The sequence below is a fragment of the Carcharhinus amblyrhynchos genome, unplaced genomic scaffold (assembly GCF_965287045.1).
Source record: "Carcharhinus amblyrhynchos unplaced genomic scaffold, sCarAmb.v2.hapA scaffold_66, whole genome shotgun sequence".
In the NCBI taxonomy this organism is placed as follows: Eukaryota; Metazoa; Chordata; class Chondrichthyes; order Carcharhiniformes; family Carcharhinidae; genus Carcharhinus; species Carcharhinus amblyrhynchos.
This window is the reverse complement of record NW_027649806.1, coordinates 663,770-680,964: the sequence shown is the minus strand read 5'-3', so window position 1 is coordinate 680,964 and position 17,195 is coordinate 663,770. Positions and strand designations below refer to the sequence as shown.

General features: G+C 46.9%; 1 protein-coding gene across 1 annotated transcript in view; it reads right to left on the bottom strand.

Annotated features, from left to right (window-relative positions):
- LOC145337718 (NACHT, LRR and PYD domains-containing protein 3-like) overlaps positions 1 to 16,259 on the bottom strand; it is a 72,868-nt gene extending 56,609 nt beyond the window's left edge. The window contains exons 1-4 of the mRNA XM_080182557.1: positions 16,125 to 16,259; positions 10,421 to 10,587; positions 7,989 to 8,160; positions 7,820 to 7,885 (exon numbers count right to left, since the gene is read on the bottom strand). Of these exons, the coding sequence (XP_080038683.1) occupies positions 7,820 to 7,885; positions 7,989 to 8,160; positions 10,421 to 10,587; positions 16,125 to 16,188 (469 nt within the window). The 5' untranslated portion in view covers positions 16,189 to 16,259. The remainder of the gene's footprint in view (positions 1 to 7,819; positions 7,886 to 7,988; positions 8,161 to 10,420; positions 10,588 to 16,124) is intronic.
- Positions 16,260 to 17,195: the final 936 nt, after the last annotated feature.

The following is a 17,195-nucleotide window of genomic DNA, read 5'->3' as shown; positions in this document are numbered from 1 at the left end:
TCTGACAACACCAGGTTTTAGTCCAACCTATATTATCAAATAAATAGGTTGGACTAAAACCTGGTGTTGTCAGACTTTTTACTATAAAACCAGCACAGTTGCGGATAGTGAAGAGGATTTTCGAAGGATACAACAAAATATAGTCCTATTGGAGACTTGGATGGAGAAATGGCAGATGGAGTTTAATCCAGATAAGTGAGAGATAATGCATTTTGGAAGGTCTAATGCATGTCAGAATTATACAGAAAATGGTAGAACCTTTGGAATACTGATAGTCAGAAAGATCTAGGTGTAGATGTCCACTGTTCATTGAAAGTGGCAAAGCAGAGGGATAAGGTAATCAATAAAGCGTACGGCATGTTCGTCTTTATTTTTTGGGTCATTGAGTATAAAAATTGGCAGTTTATGCTGCAGCTACAGAAACATAGGCCTCATTTAGAATATTGTGTACAATCCTGGTCACCGCAGTACCAGAGGATGTGGATGCTTTGGAGAAGGTACAGAAGAGGTTGACCAGGATTTTGACTGGTCAGGAGGGTATTAGTAATGGGGAGAATAAACTCGGTTTGTCCTCACTGGAATGACGGAGGTTGAGCAGTGGCCTGATCGAGGTCTATGAGATTATGATTGGCATGGACAGAGTGCACGGTCAGATGCTTTTTCCTTGGGTAGAAAAGTCAAGTACTCGGGAACACAGGTTTAAGGTGCGTGGGGAGAAGTTTAGAGCAGATGTGTGAGATAAATTTTTCTTTACACAAAGTGGTGAATGCTTGGGGCGTGCTGTCTGGGGAGGTGGTGGGAACAGATACGATAGCAGCATTTAAGAGGTAACTAGATGAATACATGAATAGGATGGGAATGGAAGGATACGGACTCCCTGTGTGCATACCAGTTTTCATTTAGCCAGGCATCACGATCAGCGCAGGCTGTGAGTGCTATAGGGTCTGTTCCTGTGCTGGACTTTAAATTGTTCTTTGATTTTGAACAGGCAGAGATATTTCCACGTCAGGGTGGTGAGTGACTTGCAGGAAAACATAGTGGTGTGTCCCTGTGACTGCTGCCCCTGATCTTCTGGATGGCAGCAGCCAGGAGTTTGGAAAGTGCTATCTAAGCAGCCTTGCTGTGTTCGGCTGTGCATCCTGTAGATGGTAAAACCTGCTGCTGTTTTCCGTCGGTGGTGAGGGGATAATTTTTGTGGGTGGGTATTAATCAAACAGTCTACTTTAAACTGGTATGTGAGGAATTCCATGTGTGTCGTTGAGCTGCACTTACCCAGGGTGAGGGCAGAGAATCCCATCACACTTCTGACTTGTACCTTGTGGATGGTGGAAAGTCTTTCGAGAGTAAGAGGTGATTTTTACACAGTAGAATTCTTAGCAGCTGATCTGTTCTTGTAGTCACACTATTTATATATCTAATCCAGTTCAGTGTCTGGTCAATGGTAACCCTCAGGTTGTTGATAGTGGGGGATACAGCAAACAGTAATGTCATCGATTGTCAAGGGGTGATGGTTAAATCCACTCTTGTTGGAGATGGTTACAGCTTGGCACTTGTCTGGTGTGAAATTTACACACAACCTTGTCAGATCAAACCTAGATTTTGTCCAGAACTTTCTGCATTTGGACTTGAACTGCTTCAGTATCTGAGGAGTTATCAATGTTACAGAACATTGTACAGTCATCAGTGGACATCTCCGTTTATGAACACAACCCTGGTGGTCTGGGTTTGGCTTAATGGGCCATCTGGGATTTTGCTGCTCACTAATTTGATATGTTTACACTGGGAATGATTTCTGAGGTACAGCAAACTCTTTACATCTGACTCAAGGCCCGACTCTTCACTGTGAGCCCAGAACATAAGAACTAGGGGCAGAAATAGGCCATCTGGCCTCTCAAGCCTACTCCGCCATTCAATAGGATCATGGTTCATCTTTTTGTGGACTCAGCTCCACTTACCCACCTGCTTCACTGGGCAGGGAATTCCACAGATTCACAATCCTTTGTGTGACGAAGTTTCTCCTCAACTCAGTCCTAAATCCGCTACCTCTTATTTTGAGGCCACGCCCCCTAGTCCTAGTTTCACCCACCAGTGGAAACAACTTTCCTGCTTCTATCTTATCTGTTCCTTTCATAATCTTGTATGTTTCTATAAGATCTCCCCTCATTCTTCTGAATTCCAATGAGTATAGCCCCAGTCTATTCAGGCTCTCCTCAAAACGCAACCCTCTCAACTCCGGAATCAACCTAGTGAATCTCCTCTGCACCCCCTCCAGTGCCAGTATATCCTTTCTCAAGTAAGGAGACCAAAACTGTACACAGTACTCCAGGTGTAGCCTCACCAGCACCTTATACAGCTGCAACACATTGGGAATGTGATGTGGTGGCCATTACGGAGACTTGGATGTCTCAGGGACAGGACTGGGTACTTCAGGTGCCAGGATTCAGATGCTTCAGGAAGGACAGGGAGGGTGGCAGAAGAGGTGGTGGAGTGGCACTGTTGATCAGGGACAGTGTCATGGCTGCAGAGAAAGAGGATGCCGTGGAGGGACTGTCTACAGAGTCTCTGTGGGTGGAAGTTAGGAACAGCAAAGGGTCGATAACTTTGCTGGGTGTATTCTATAGGCCGCCCAATAGTGACAGGGAAGTTGAGGTGCAGATAGGGAAACAGATCCTAGAGAGATGTAGAAATAACAGAGTTGTCGTGATGGGAGACTTTAATTTCCCAAACATCGACTGGAATATCCCTAGGGTAAGGGGTTTGGATGGGGAGGAGTTTGTTAGGTGTGTTCAGGAAGGTTTCCTGACACAGCACGTGGATAAGCCCACGAGGGGAGAGGCTGTACTTGACCTGGTGCTGGCGAATGAACCTGGACAGGTGATGGATCTCTCGGTAGGAGAGCATCTTGGGAATGGTGACCATAATTCTATCTCCTTCACAATTGCATTGGAAAGAGATAGGATCAGGCAGGCTAGGAAGGTGTTTGTCTGGAGTAAGGGGAAATATGAAGACATCAGGCAGATAATTGGACAAATAAACTGGAAGGAGGTGTTCTTGGGGAAAAGTACTGAAGGAAGGTGGCGGATTTTCAAGGAATGTTTGTCTGGAGCTCTGCACGACAACGTTCCGATAAGACAAGGGGGTTTTGGTAGGTCACGGGAGCCGTGGTGCACGAAGGTTGAGGTGAACCTGGTCAGGAAGAAAAGAAAGGCGTATAAAAGGTTCAGAGAGCTAGGAGATGTTAAGGATCTAGAGGAGTATAAGGCTTGTAGAAAGGAGCTTAAAAAGGAAATTAGGAGAGCCAGAAGGGAACATGAGAAGGCCTTGGTGGGTAAGATTAAGGAGAATCCCAAGGCCTTCTACAAATATGTGAAGAGTAAAAGGATGAGAAGAGAAGGGATAGGACCTATAAAAGGTGAAGGGGGAAAGGTCTGTGTGGAACTGGAAGAAATGGCAGAGGTGTTTAATGAGTACTTTGCCTCGGTATTCACGGTGGAAAGTGATCTGGGGGGTTGTACTACAGGTTTGCGGCAGACTGAAAAGATTGAGTATGTGGATATTAAGAAAGAGGATGTGTTGGAACTTTTAAATTCTATCAAGATAGATAAGTCGCCGGGACCAGATGGGATGTACCCCAGGTTTCTGTGGGAGGTGAGGGAGGTGATTGCGGAGCCCCTGGCGATGATCTTTGCATCGTCGATGGAGACGGGAGAGGTTCCGGAGGATTGGAGGATTTCGGATGTGGTTCCTATTTTCAAGAAAGGGAATAGGGATAGCCTGGGAAATTACTGACCGGTGAGTCTGACCTCAGTGGTTGGTAAGCTGATGGAGAGGATTCTGAGGGACAAGATTTATGAGCATTTAGAGAAGTTTAATATGATCAGGAATAGTCAGCACAGCTTTGTCAAGGGCAGGTCGTGCCTTACGAGCCTAGTTGAGTTCTTTGAAAATGTGACTGCGCACATTGACGAAGGAAGAGCGGTGGATCTGGTTTACATGGACGTCAGCAAGGCATTTGATAAACATAGAACATAGAACATAGAACATTACAGCGTGGAACAGGCACTTCGGCCCATAATGTTGCGCCGACCAGTCTTATTTTTTAAAAAAAACATTGACCCACTAATCTAAACCAATCCCTTTTCGTCCATAAACCTATCCACCAATCTCTTAAACGCCCCCAAACTAGGCGCATTTACAACTGCAGCAGGCAGGGCATTCCAGTCCCTCACCACCCTCTGGGTAAAGAACCTGCCCCTGACATCCGTCCTATAACTACCCCCCCTTAATTTAAAGCCATGCCCCCTCGTGCTAGATTTCTCCATCCGAGGAAACAGGCTATCACCATCCACCCTATCTAAACCTCTAATCATCTTATATGTTTCTATAAGATCCCGTCTTAGCCGCCTTCTTTCCAGTGAAAACAACCCCAAATCCCTCAGTCTCTCCTCATAGGACCTCCCCTGCATACCAGGCAACATCCTGGTAAACCTCCTCTGCACCCTCTCCAAAGCCTCCACATCCTTCCTGTAATGTGGGGACCAGAACTGCACACAGTACTCCAAGTGCGGCCGCACCAGAGTTGTGTACAGTTGCAACATGACGCTGCGACTCCTAAATTCAATCCCCCTACCAATAAACGCCAAGACACCGTACGCCTTCTTAACAACCTTATCTACTTGATTCCCAACTTTCAGGGATCTATGTACACATACACCTAGATCCCTCTGCTCCTCCACTCTATTCAAAGTCCTCCCGTTAGCCCTATACTCAACACATCTGTTATTCCTACCGAAATGGATTACCTCACACTTCTCCGCATTAAACTCCATCCGCCACCTCGCGGCCCAGCTCTGCAACCTGTCCAAGTCACCCTGCAAACTTCGACACCCTTCCTCACAATCTACCACACCTCCGACTTTGGTGTCATCAGCAAACTTGCTAATCCACCCAACTATACCCTCATCCATCATCATGATAAGGTCCCCCATGCAACACTTCTTGAGAAGGTGAGAGGGCATGGGATCCAAGGGCCTTTGGCCTTGTGGATCCAGAACTGGCTTGCCCGCAGAAGGCAGAGAGTAGTTGTGGATGGGTCTTTTTCTGCATGGAGGTCGGTCACCAGTGGAGGGCCCCAGGGATCTGTTCTAGGACCCTTGCTGTTTGTCATTTTCATAAATGACCTGAATGAAGAAGTGGAGGGTTGGGTTAGTAAGATTGCCGACGATACGAAGGTTGGTGGTGTTGTGGATGGTCTGGAGGGATGTCAGAAGTTGCAGCGTGACATAGATAGGATGCAAGACTGGGCGGAGAAGTGGCAGATGGACTTCAACGCGGATAAATGTGTAGTGGTCCATTTTGGCAGGACCAATGGGATGCAGGAGTACAATATCAAGGGTAGGAGACTTAGCAGTGTTGAAGAGCAGAAGGATCTTGGGGTCCGGGTCCATAGGACTCTTAAATCGGCCTCGCAGGTGGGGGATGTGGTCAAGAAGGCATATGGTGTACTGGCCTTCATTAATCGAGGGATTGAGTTTAGGAGTCGGAAGGTAATGCAGCAACTTTATAACACCCTTGTCAGACCCCACTTGGAGTACTCTGTGCAGTTCTGGTCGCCTCACTACAGGAAGGATGTGAAGGCTATTGAGAGGGTGCAGAGGAGATTTACAAGGATGTTGCCTGGATTGGGAGGCATGCCTTATGAGGAAAAGTTGAGGGAGCTAAGTCTGCAGAGGGATCTAGATAGGCTGGTCGAATGGGCCAGGAACTGGCAAATGGAATTTAATGTTAGCAAGTGTGTGGTGGTCCACTTTGGTAGGAATAATGGTAGGAAGGAATATTACTTACGTGGCGAAAAACTGCAGCAGGCGACGGTGCAGAGGGACCTCGGGGTCCTTGTGCATGAGTTGCAAAAACCCAGTCTGCAGGTGCAGCAGGTGGTCAGGAAGGCGAATGGGATGCTGACCTTCATAGCGAGGGGGATTGAATATAAAAGTAGGGAGGTCTTGCTGCAGCTGTACAGGGCACTGGTGAGGCTGCAGCTGGAGTACTGTGTGCAGTTTTGGTCGCCACACTTACGCAAGGATACTTTGGCCTTGGAGGGAGTGCAGAGGAGGTTTACTAGGCTGATACCGGAGTTGAGGGGGTTGAACTATGAGGAGAGGCTGAATAAACTAGGCTTGTACTCATTAGAGTTTCGAAGAATGAGGGGAGATCTCATTGAGACGTATAAGATGATGAATGGGATGGATAGGATAGAGGTGGAGAGGCTCTTCCCGCTCAGAAAGGACAGTAGGACTAGGGGGCATAGCCTCAAGATAAAGGGGGGGGGGGTTTAGAACGGAGTTGAGGAGGAACTTCTTCACTCAAAGGGTGGTGAATCTCTGGAATTCTCTGCCCGTTGAAGTGGTGGAGGCTGCCTCGCTAAATATATTTAAGACGCGGGTAGATAGGTTTCTGACAGACAGGGGAATTAAGGGTTATGGGGAGAGGGCGGGAAAGTGGAACTGATCCACTTCAGATCAGCCATGATCTTATTGAATGGCGGGGCAGGCTCGAAGGGCTGGATGGCCTACTCCTACTCCTGTTTCTTATGTTCTTATGTTCTTATGTTCTCTTCTCCCTGGAGAGACGAAGGTTGAGAGGCGACCTGATAGAGGTTTATAAAATCTATACCTCTTATAGATAGGGTGGATTCTCGGAGGGTATTTCTCAGGGCTGAAATGGTCACTACGAGAGGACACAGGTTTAAGGTGCTGGGGAGCAGGTACGGAGGAGATGTCAGGGGTAAGTTTTTCACTCAGAGGGTGGTGAGTGAGTGGAATCGGCTGCCGTCGGTGGTGGTGGAGGCGAACTCGCTGGAGTCGTTTAAAAGACTTCTGGATGAGTATATGGGATCTAATGGGATTGGGGGTTATAGATAGTTCTATGGTTTGATTGGTATAGATGCGATTGGCGCAACTTGTGGGCCGAAGGGCCTGTTTGTGCTGTAGTGTTCTCTAACCTCGCTGTTTTTAAACTCCATCCGCCTATCAATGAAAGACAAAATTCCATTTGCCTTCCTAACTCCCTGTTGCGCCTGCAAACAAACTTGTGATTCTTGCACAAGGACACCCAGGCCCCTCTGCACAGCAGCATGCTGCAATTGTTTACCATTTAAATAATAGTCCATTTTGCTGTTATTCCTACTTAAATGGATGACCTCACATTTACCAATATTGTACTCCATCTGCCAGACCCTTGTCCACTCACTTAGACTATCTATATCCCTTTGCAGTCTTTCAGTGTCCTCTGCACACTTCGCTCTGCCACTTATCTTACTGTCATCTGTGAATTTTGACACACTGAACTTGGTCCCCAACTTCAAATCATCGATGTAAATCATAAACAATTGCGGTCCCAACACTGATCCCTGAGGCACACCACTAGTCACTGATCGCCAACCAGAAAAACACCCATTTACCCCACTCTTTGCTTTCTGTTAGTTAAAACACCCAGGCACACAGGAGCTCTGTACTGAGATTCACACAGTACTGGGTTTCAGCCAGGTGTGTACAAGACTTCAGAATTAATAGCAATTAACAGCTGGATTAAGTGTAAAGATGCAATGGTCACATATTCTTGGAAAAAAAAACAGATGATATGAATTGTAATTTGAAGCTGTGTATGATTGAGTATTAATGATAAAACTGAATCATGCTCTACCCAATTTCCACAGTCTTTAATTTTCAGTATCCTAGATTTTCACAATCTCTTAAAAAAGGCTCCAATCATTCAGATTCTCAGAAGTGAAATAATTTATAATCTCCATTTCCTCTCTTACCTTTCAGGTGACTGGGTAATTCAGATAAACCATGTGCGATGTCCATATAATCAAACGAATCTGCACCTGTTTAAATAAATGAACTTCCATGAAATCAGCTCTGTGTAATATTACAGTGATATCGGCAGTGTTTAAATGTGAAATTGAATTCACTGTGATTTTACTGTACCAAGCTCCTGTACTTCTTTCAGTATTTTATCCAATTTTGGGACTCCGTGACGCATTCTCACAAAGGATTCCCACATCACCCTTCGAGCCCGACCTCCTTTTTCCATCACCAGACTGAGGAGAAGTTTGGAACTGTCCGCCCGGTTTCCCTTATCCATGAGCTCAGTGACTTTCTATGAAGAATAATAATGAAGAATAATGAGACACAGAATGAAAGATAAACACTGAGAATGAGAAGGAAAGGATCTGCTCAGTGATGGGATTTCCCAGTTATTTTCAGCTCAGAAATCAGTCACTGGGCCAGGTCCTGATCCATAATAAACACGGACTGAAAATTCTCCTGAAATCTCCTTCCAATCATTAACAATAAACAAATGTGAATCAACTAAACTAGAAATCATGTGATTAGTTGTCTGTCCTTCAGTGTCCAACGCGATGGGACGGCACATTGGCACAGTGGTTAGCGCTGCTGCTTCACAGCTCCAGGGACCTGTATTCGATTCCTGGCTTAGATCACTGTCTGTGTGGAGTTTGCACATTCTCCTAATGTCTGTGTAGGTTTCCTCCAGATGCTCCAGGTTCCTCCCACAATCTAAAGATGTGCAGGTTAGGTTGATTGGCCATGTTAAAACTGCTCCTTAGTGTCCTGAGATGCGTAGGTTTGAGAGATTAGTGGGTAAATGTGTAGGGATGGGGGGGTAGGGCCAGGGTGGGATTGTGGTCAGTACAGACTCAATGGGCAGAATGGCCTCTTTCTGCACTGTAGGGTTTCTATGATTCTATGTCATTCGATTACTGATTGACAACATGATCCACTTTTTCCACACACTTCAATCCGGATGAGATGTGGCTATTTTTTTTTTCTCCAAAACACTCTTCCTGAAATGGTGTTCGGAACGGAGAGGGGGATGCTGTGTTGGTAAGCAAAGAGTTATGGGTATCGTTGAATAGACAGTCTGCAGATTGGAGGCTACAATCAAAACAGACATGATGTTATTAAAGAGCGGGACAGACTCGAGGGGCTGAATGGCCTATTTCTAGCCACACAGTGGTTACCATTGCTGGTCCTTGTGCACGAATCACAAAAACCCAGCCTGCAGGTGCAGCAGGTGGTCAGGAAGGCGAATGGGATGCTGGCCTTCAGAGCGAGGGGGATTGAATATAAAAGGAGGGAGGTCTTGCTGCGGCTGTATAGGGCATTGGTGAGGCCGCACCTGGAGTACTGTGTGCAGTTTTGGGCGCCGCACTTACGCAAGGATATTTTGGCCTTGGAGGGAGTGCAGAGGAGGTTCACTAGGCTGATACCGGAGATGAGGGGGTTGGACTATGAAGAGAGACTAAATAGACTGGGTCTGTACTCGTTGGAGTTTAGAAGGATGAGGGGGGATCTTATAGAGACGTATAAGATAATGAAAGGGATGGATAGGGTAGAGGTGGAGAGATTCTTCCCGCTTAGAAAGGACAGTATGACTAGAGGGCACAGCCTCAAGATAAGGTTGGAGGGGGGGGCGCAGTTTAGAACGGAGTTGAGGAGGAACTTCTTCACTCAAAGGGTGGTGAATCTCTGGAATTCTCTGCCCGTTGAAGTGGTGGAGGCTGCCTCGCTAAATATATTTAAGACGCGGGTTGATGGGTTCTTGATAAGAGAGGGGATGAAGGGTTATGGGGAGAGAGCGGGAATGTGGAACTGAGCCACGACAGATCAGCCATGATCTTATTGAATGGCGGGGCAGGCTCGAAGGGCTAGATGGCCGACTCCTGCTCCTACTTCTTATGTTCTGGCGAGTGCAGCCGAGCTCCTGTCCCCGGGCGGGGCGAGTGCAGCCGAGCTCCTGTCCCCGGGGCGGGGCGAGTGCAGCCGAGCCCCTGTCCCCGGGGGGGGCGAGTGCAGCCGAGCTCCTGTCCCCGGGGGGGGCGAGTGCAGCCGAGCTCCTGTCCCCGGGGGGGGGCGAGTGCAGCCGAGCCCCTGTCCCCGGGGGGGGCGAGTGCAGCCGAGCTCCTGTCCCCGGGGGGGGGGCGAGTGCAGCCGAGCCCCTGTCCCTGGGGCGAGTGCAGCCGAGCTCCTGTCCCCGGGGGGGGGGGGGGGGGCGAGTCCAGCCGAGCTCCTGTCCCCGGGGTGGGGGGGGGGGGGGGCGAGTGCAGCCGAGCCCCTGTCCCCGGAGGGGGGGGGGGGGGGGGCGAGTCCAGCCGAGCTCCTGTCCCCGGGGGGGGGTGAGTGCAGCCGAGCTCCTGTCCCCGGGGGGGGGTACCTGGGTCTGGTGTAGACTTACAGACAGGAATATTATTAGTCAATAACTCCATTATCAGTGCAGCTTGTGATTCCGTGTATACTCGAAGATTATCTCGATAGAACCTATTCTTTTACCATCATTTGTCAATATACCCTCAAAGTTCTGCACTGATTGAAATTCATTCTGTGTTCCTCACACGTACCCAATGTTCTTGTCCAGTGAAAATCCCCTCGTATGTTAACGAGAAGCTGACTCCATCCACTCCTCCTTCCATCGCCTGCTCTAGTCTGTCCTGGTAGAATTTTGTCAATTTGAACAGTTGGTATTCATCACAGTTTGTCAGGAACTCAGGGATTGTGGAGTTTGGATCTGTGAACACAAATGGAGAAAAATAAAATTGTCAATGAGTTTCTATCCATGTTGTTACACTTCACTTTACAAGAAGCAACTGAAGCCCCCTGTGAACCGTTTTATCAAACACCTTCTGGGAACACAGAAACATTCAGTGAAAATATATCTGACCTTATCCCTGTAACAAACTTAGCCCCAAATCCATGAAGATCCGTTGTTAAGAGGCTATCAATTCCAAATATAAAACCAACATTTTCTTTAATTGTTACTGGATGTGGGAGTTGCTGGTAAGGCCTGAGTTTGTTTTCTTTCCTGAACTGCCATTGGAGGGAAACTTGCAGTTAGTGGCCTTTCCATATATCTGCTGCCCTTGTCCCTCAAGGGTGACAGAGCTCGTGGATTGTGAAATGTTGAAGGAGCTTTGGTGAGTTGCCGCAGTTCTTCCTGTAAATGACACATATTACTATCTCTGTGCATATATTGGATATATTGCACTGGAAGAGAATAGTTCGATCAAGCAGACACAGCACGGATTCATGAAGGGAAAGTCGTGTTTGACGAATTTACTGGATTTTTTATGAGGATGTGACTAGTGCGGTTGACACAGGGGAACCGGTGGATGTGGTGTTTTTAGATTTCCAGAAGACGTTCGATAAGGTGCCTCACAAAGCATTGCTGCAGAAGATTAAGGTGCATGGAGTTGGGGGTAAGGTGTTAGCATGGAGAGAGGATTGATTGTCTTATAAGAAGCAGAGAGTTGGAATAAATGGGTGTTTTTTTCTGGTTGGCGGTTGGTGACTAGTGGAGTGCCGCAGAGATCGGTGCTGGGACCTCAACTATTTATCATATACACAGACGATCTGGAGGAGGGGACTGAGTGTAGGGTAACAAAGTTTGCTGAAGACACGAAGATGAGTGGAAAAGCAAATTGTGCGGAGGACACAGAAAGTCTGCAGAGAGATTTGGATTAGCTAAGTGAGTGGGCGAGGGCCTGGCAGATGGAGTATAACGTTGGCAAGTGTGAGGTTATCCACTTTGGAAGAAATAGTATTAAAATGGATTATTATTTAAATGGTGAAAAATTACAACATGCTACTGTGCAGAGGGACCTGGGGGTTTGTGCATGAATCGCAAAAACTAAGTCTGCAGGTGCAGCAGGTGATCAAGAAGGCAAATGGGATGTTTGCCTTTATAGTGAGGGGGATAGTTTATAAAAGTAGGGAGGTCTTGCTGCCACTGTACAGGGCCCTGGTGGGGCCGCAACTGGAGTACTGTGTGCAGTTTTGGTCGCCGACTTGCAAAAGGATATTTTGGCCTTGGAGGGAGTACAGAGAAGGTTCACTAGGCTGATACCGGAAATGAGGGGGTTCGCTTACGAGGAGAGATTGAGTAGATTGGGCCTGTACTCGTTGGAGTTTAGAAGGCTGAGGGGTGATCTATAGAGACATATAAGAATATGAAGGGGCTAGATAGGATAGAGGTAGAGAGATACTTTCCACTTAAAAAGGAAATCAGAACAAGAGGGCACAGCCTCAAAATAAGGAGGGGGGGTGTTCAATTTAGAAAGGAGTTGAGGAGGAACTTCTTCTCTCAGAGGATGGTGAACCTCTGGAATTCTCTGCCCATTGAAGTGGTGGAGGCTGCCTCATTGAACATGTTTAAGTCACGGGTAGATAGGTTTCTGATAGACAAGGGAATTAAGGGTTACGGGGAGCAGGCGGGTAAGTGGAACTGAGCCACGACAGATCAGCCATGATCTTATTGAATGGCGGGGCAGGCTCGAAGGGCTAGATGGCCTACTCCTGCTCCTATTTCTTATGTTCTTATGCATTGGTGGCTAGGGGAGTGAGGTGCTGTTCAATTGGACTATCTGTCCCTATACAACAGGAACAAGAACTGTATCCAGGCATGGGCAGATAAGTGGCAGGTAACATTATCAACTGCCACACAATGAGCATTGCCAACAGAAGAGAATCTAATCATCTCCCCATGGCATCCAACAAAATTACCATCACTGAATCTTCCACTGACCATATTCCCTGGGTCACCATTGAGACAAAACTGAACTTGACAAACAATATAAATTCTGTGGCTATAAGGGCAGGTATGAGGCTGGGAATTCTGCAGCAGATATTTCGCATTTCCCGATTCCCCAAAGCCTGTTCACTGTTTAAAATGCACAATCAGTAAAGTGATGGAATATTCATCTCTTGCCCAGAAGAAACCAGCTCCATTCACATGCAATAAGCTCAACATTATTAACGACAAAACAACATGTTCGATTGGCAATCACCATAGCACCTTCCAAGCCCATGACCTCTCCCCCTTAGCAGGGTGGCATATGTATGGGAACATGACCACAAGAGGACATGAGAAGACTTTGGCTGATAGGATTAAGGAGAATCCTAAGGCGTTCTATAGGTATGTCAAGAACAGAAGGTTGGTCAGGGCAAGATTAGGGCCAGTTACAGACAGCAGGGGGAAGTTGTGTGTGGAACCGGAGGAGATTGGAGAAGTATTGAACCAATATTTCTCTTCGGTGTTCACGCAGGGGGACATGAATATAGCTGAGGAGGACATTGGGTTGCAGGGGTGTAAAATAGACAGTATTACGGTTGATAAAGGGGATGTGCTGGAAATTCTTGAGGGGCTGAAAATAGATAAGTCCCCTTGTCCGGATGGGATCTACCCTAGGATTCTCTGGGAGGCTAGAGAGGTGATTGCAGAGCCTCTGGCTCAGATCTTCAGGTCGTCATTGGTCTCTGGTGTAGTCCCGGAGGATTGGAGGATAGCGAATGTTGTCCCATTGTTTAAGAAGGGGAACAGAGACTTTGCCGGGAATTATAGACCGGTGAGTCTTACTTCTGTTGTGGGCAAGGTTTTAGAAAAAATTATTAGGGATAGGATTTATAGTTATTTGGAGTGTAATGAATTGATTAGAAATAGTCAGCATGGTTTTGTAGCGGGTAGGTCGTGCCTTACTAACCTTATTGAGTTTTTTGAGAAGGTGACCAAAGAGGTGGATGGGGGCAAGGCAGTTGACGTGGTATACATGGATTTTAGTAAGGCGTTCGATAAGGTTCACCATGGTAGGCTTCTGCAGAAAATGCAGATGTATGGGATTGTGGGTAATCTAGGAAGTTGGATCAGGAATTGGCTATCAGATAGGAGACAGAGGGTGGTGGTGGATGGTAAATATTCATCATGGAGTACAGTTACGAGTGGTGTGCCTCAGGGATCTGTTTTGGGGCCACTGTTGTTTGTAATTTTTATTAATGATCTGGATGAGGGTATAGTTGGTTGGATTAGTAAATTTGCTGATGACACCAAAGTTGGAGGTGTGGTAGATTGTGAGGAAGGGTGTCATAGTCTGCAGGGAGACTTAGATAGGTTGCAGAGCTGGGCCGAGAGGTGGCGGATGGAAGTTAACTGGATTGATATCCCAGAAGAAGTGGGTTATCTTATGAGGAAACACAAGACAGACTGAGCTTGTTTCCTTCAGATTCCAGAAAAGTGAGCAGTGACTTGATTGAAGCCTCTAAAATCCAGCATTGACACTGAGGACATGGAAAGGATGTTTCCCCTTGTGGGTACGTCCAGGACACTATTTAAAACTGAAGCTGTCTTTTTAGGTCAGAGATGATGAGTTTTTTTTCTTTCAGAGGGCTGTTGATTTTGAAACACAAATAGATCAGTGATGATCTCAGTGAACGGCAGAAGCGATGAACGGGCCGAATGACCTCCTTCTGCTCCTATTTCAGACGTTCGTATGAATTGTTTGTTCTCCCTTTTCCACTTAGCCTTCCATTGTCCTTGATGGGTTCATGGTACAGACGCTGGGGCCCTTCCTTCTGAAGCCGACAATGAGAAACCCCACTCCTGTTCCAGCTTTGCAGTTTCACATTGACCAGCCTCTTATTTCCCTCCTGACCTGACCCAGCACAGAATAATCCCGATATCACTAACTCATGCTTTGTTTTTCATTCCAGTGCTTCAGTTTTAACATCTCCTCTATGAACATCTTTCCATCTGTGTCACTACTTCAAAACATGGATCTTTTTGGTCTTTCCTCCTTCTCAAAGACGATGCCACCAGTTCCAGGATATTCTTTCCTCTGGTACGAGGGGGTAACTTACCATGTGTGATGTGCCAGGGCAGTAGAAGAATCTGTCTATTCCCCTGACAACAGAATCTCCAACCACTATCACTCCTATTTCTGTGGCCCACGTCTCACACTGTTACTCAGGAACACTCTGTTTGAGTCATCCTTTGTCAACCTTACAATGCCCAGCTGTCGATTGGACAGTTTGAGGATGTCGAGACTCCCTCCACCTGTAAATTTGATCTCACTCTGGATCAGGCTTGTTCACTGTTACAGCTTGAGGATCAGATATGCATTTTTAATCACTCAAGAGGCCGAATCTTGGTGAGATAATGGGTGAAATGTCCTGATTATTTGGTCTGTTAACTCAGCTGGAAAAGTGGGATGTAGATGCCAGCAGCATTGGCGGATTTTCATGTCAGATTTTTTTGACAATTAACAAAGCAAAACAGGAGACGGCTCCCAGAGAACCAGCTCTCAAAATACTGGCATCCCAATGTAAAAAAAAAGACCCCACAGACCCCACCGACCCCCACCCCACTGAGACACAGAGAGCCCTCCCCACACTGAGACCCCATCCCCCCAATTAAGACAGTGAACCACCCCTTCACTGAGAGGCAGAGCTACCCCCACCCCAGTGACACAGAGCAAACTACCATCCCCCACTAATGCAACTGAGACACGGATGCCAGTCCTCGCACAGATTTTCTCCCTTTTACACACATAGACATGGAAGTGTCATGGCACGCACTCTCCTACCCTCTGAGACAGTGCCCTCGACAGTGATGTGGAGTGGGTGGGGATGAGTGAGATACATACACTCAGTCTAAATTTTCTCTCTCACTCTCACCACCCCACACAGATATACAGTCACTCTTTCTCCTACACATCCCCTCTCACACACCCTCATTCATTCACACATCCCTTTAGTCACCAGTCTCACAAAAAATATAAATTCTGTCTTTGACCCTGATTTGATTTTACCCTACTGACCTGCCAAGACTCCACCCACCCCGGCCCCGCCAGGCCTGTTCCCTCCCACCAGGCTCCAGCCTCACTGCAGTTTCCCCACCCAGAGATACCTTTGCTTCTTTTTCACACCAGCCTTCAGCACGCTGTTCACTGTGTCACCAATCATGGATAGTTTCTCCCATTCACACTCACTAGTCAGTCAATCAGCAGCAACGGCAGACAGAAACAACCTCTGATTAGAGGAACAGCTCCAAGGACAATCTTGAATTTGAACTCAGCTGTTTGACAACAATTTGAAAACTGCCTCCGGGGACACAGAGGAGATTCACAAATCACACCTGGCCCCTGGGCTGAACTTTGGATCACCCCGCTCTAGATGGTGCCTCACTCCCACTTTCTACTCAGTCCCTGTCCTGTTCCCTCTTCCTGTGTGAGCAGCAGACAAGACAGAAATTATATCTGTATTTTTTTGTGATCCTACCTGTGTCCAATCTCATTCTTTTTGGAGATGTTGAACATTCTCCCCTGTTTGAACCTTCAGCCATGATATTGACAGACGTTCCCTGATTCTGAGACTCTGTAATAAGGATAATATCAATGTCAGGGTCAGGTGTAAATATGAAAATCAGAAGCAGAGCATTAAGATCTTCACTGTGATGTAAGATATATTTCAGAATATTACAATTACACATGTTACCGCGATATTAGTGGCAGCTGTTTCACAAAATACCAGTCACCCTCATCAGGTCCCCTGAAAAATCCACCCTTCACCCTTGCGATCCTCTGTCCCATTCCCAGTTTCCACTTCACTCTCCAGAGTTACTGAACATGTTGTTCCCTCCCAAATCCGGGACCATTTTTGCAGAAGCTCCATACAGTCAAGTTTGTGCCCTGTCACTGCTGTTAAAAATCACAAATACTATCCTATCCGACTCTGAAGGGGGAAAAGTTTAAAGGGAATAGAGTAGTAGGTAAGTTACTGGAAGGAGTACTAAGCCATAGGATCTACAAATACTTGGAAGGACAGGGGCTTATTAGAGAGAGTCAACATGGCTATGTGCGTGGTAGATCATGTTTAAGCAACCTGTTAAAGTTTTTCGAGGAGGTCACCATAAGAACATAAGAAATAGGAGCAGGAGTAGGCCATCTAGCCCTTCGAGCCTGCCCCGCTATTCAATAAGATCATGGCTTATCTGTCGTGTCTCAGTTCCACATTCCCGCCTTCTCCCCATAACCCTTAATCCCCTTGCCTATCAAAAACCTATCTACCCGCGTCTTAAATATATTTAGCGAGGCAGCCTCCACCACTTCAACGGGCAGAGAATTCCAGAGATTCACCACCCTTTGAGTGAAGAAGTTCAGGAAAATATTGAGTGGTGGGAGTGTGGAATGAGCTGCCAGATGAAGTGGTGAAAGTGGGCTCACTTTCAACATTTAAGAAAACCTTCTTCAGGTACATAGATGAGATGGGAGTGGGGTGATATGGTCCAAGTGCAGGTGAGTGGGATTAGGCAGAACAATGGACGAGCAAAGCCAAGAAGGACCAAAAGGC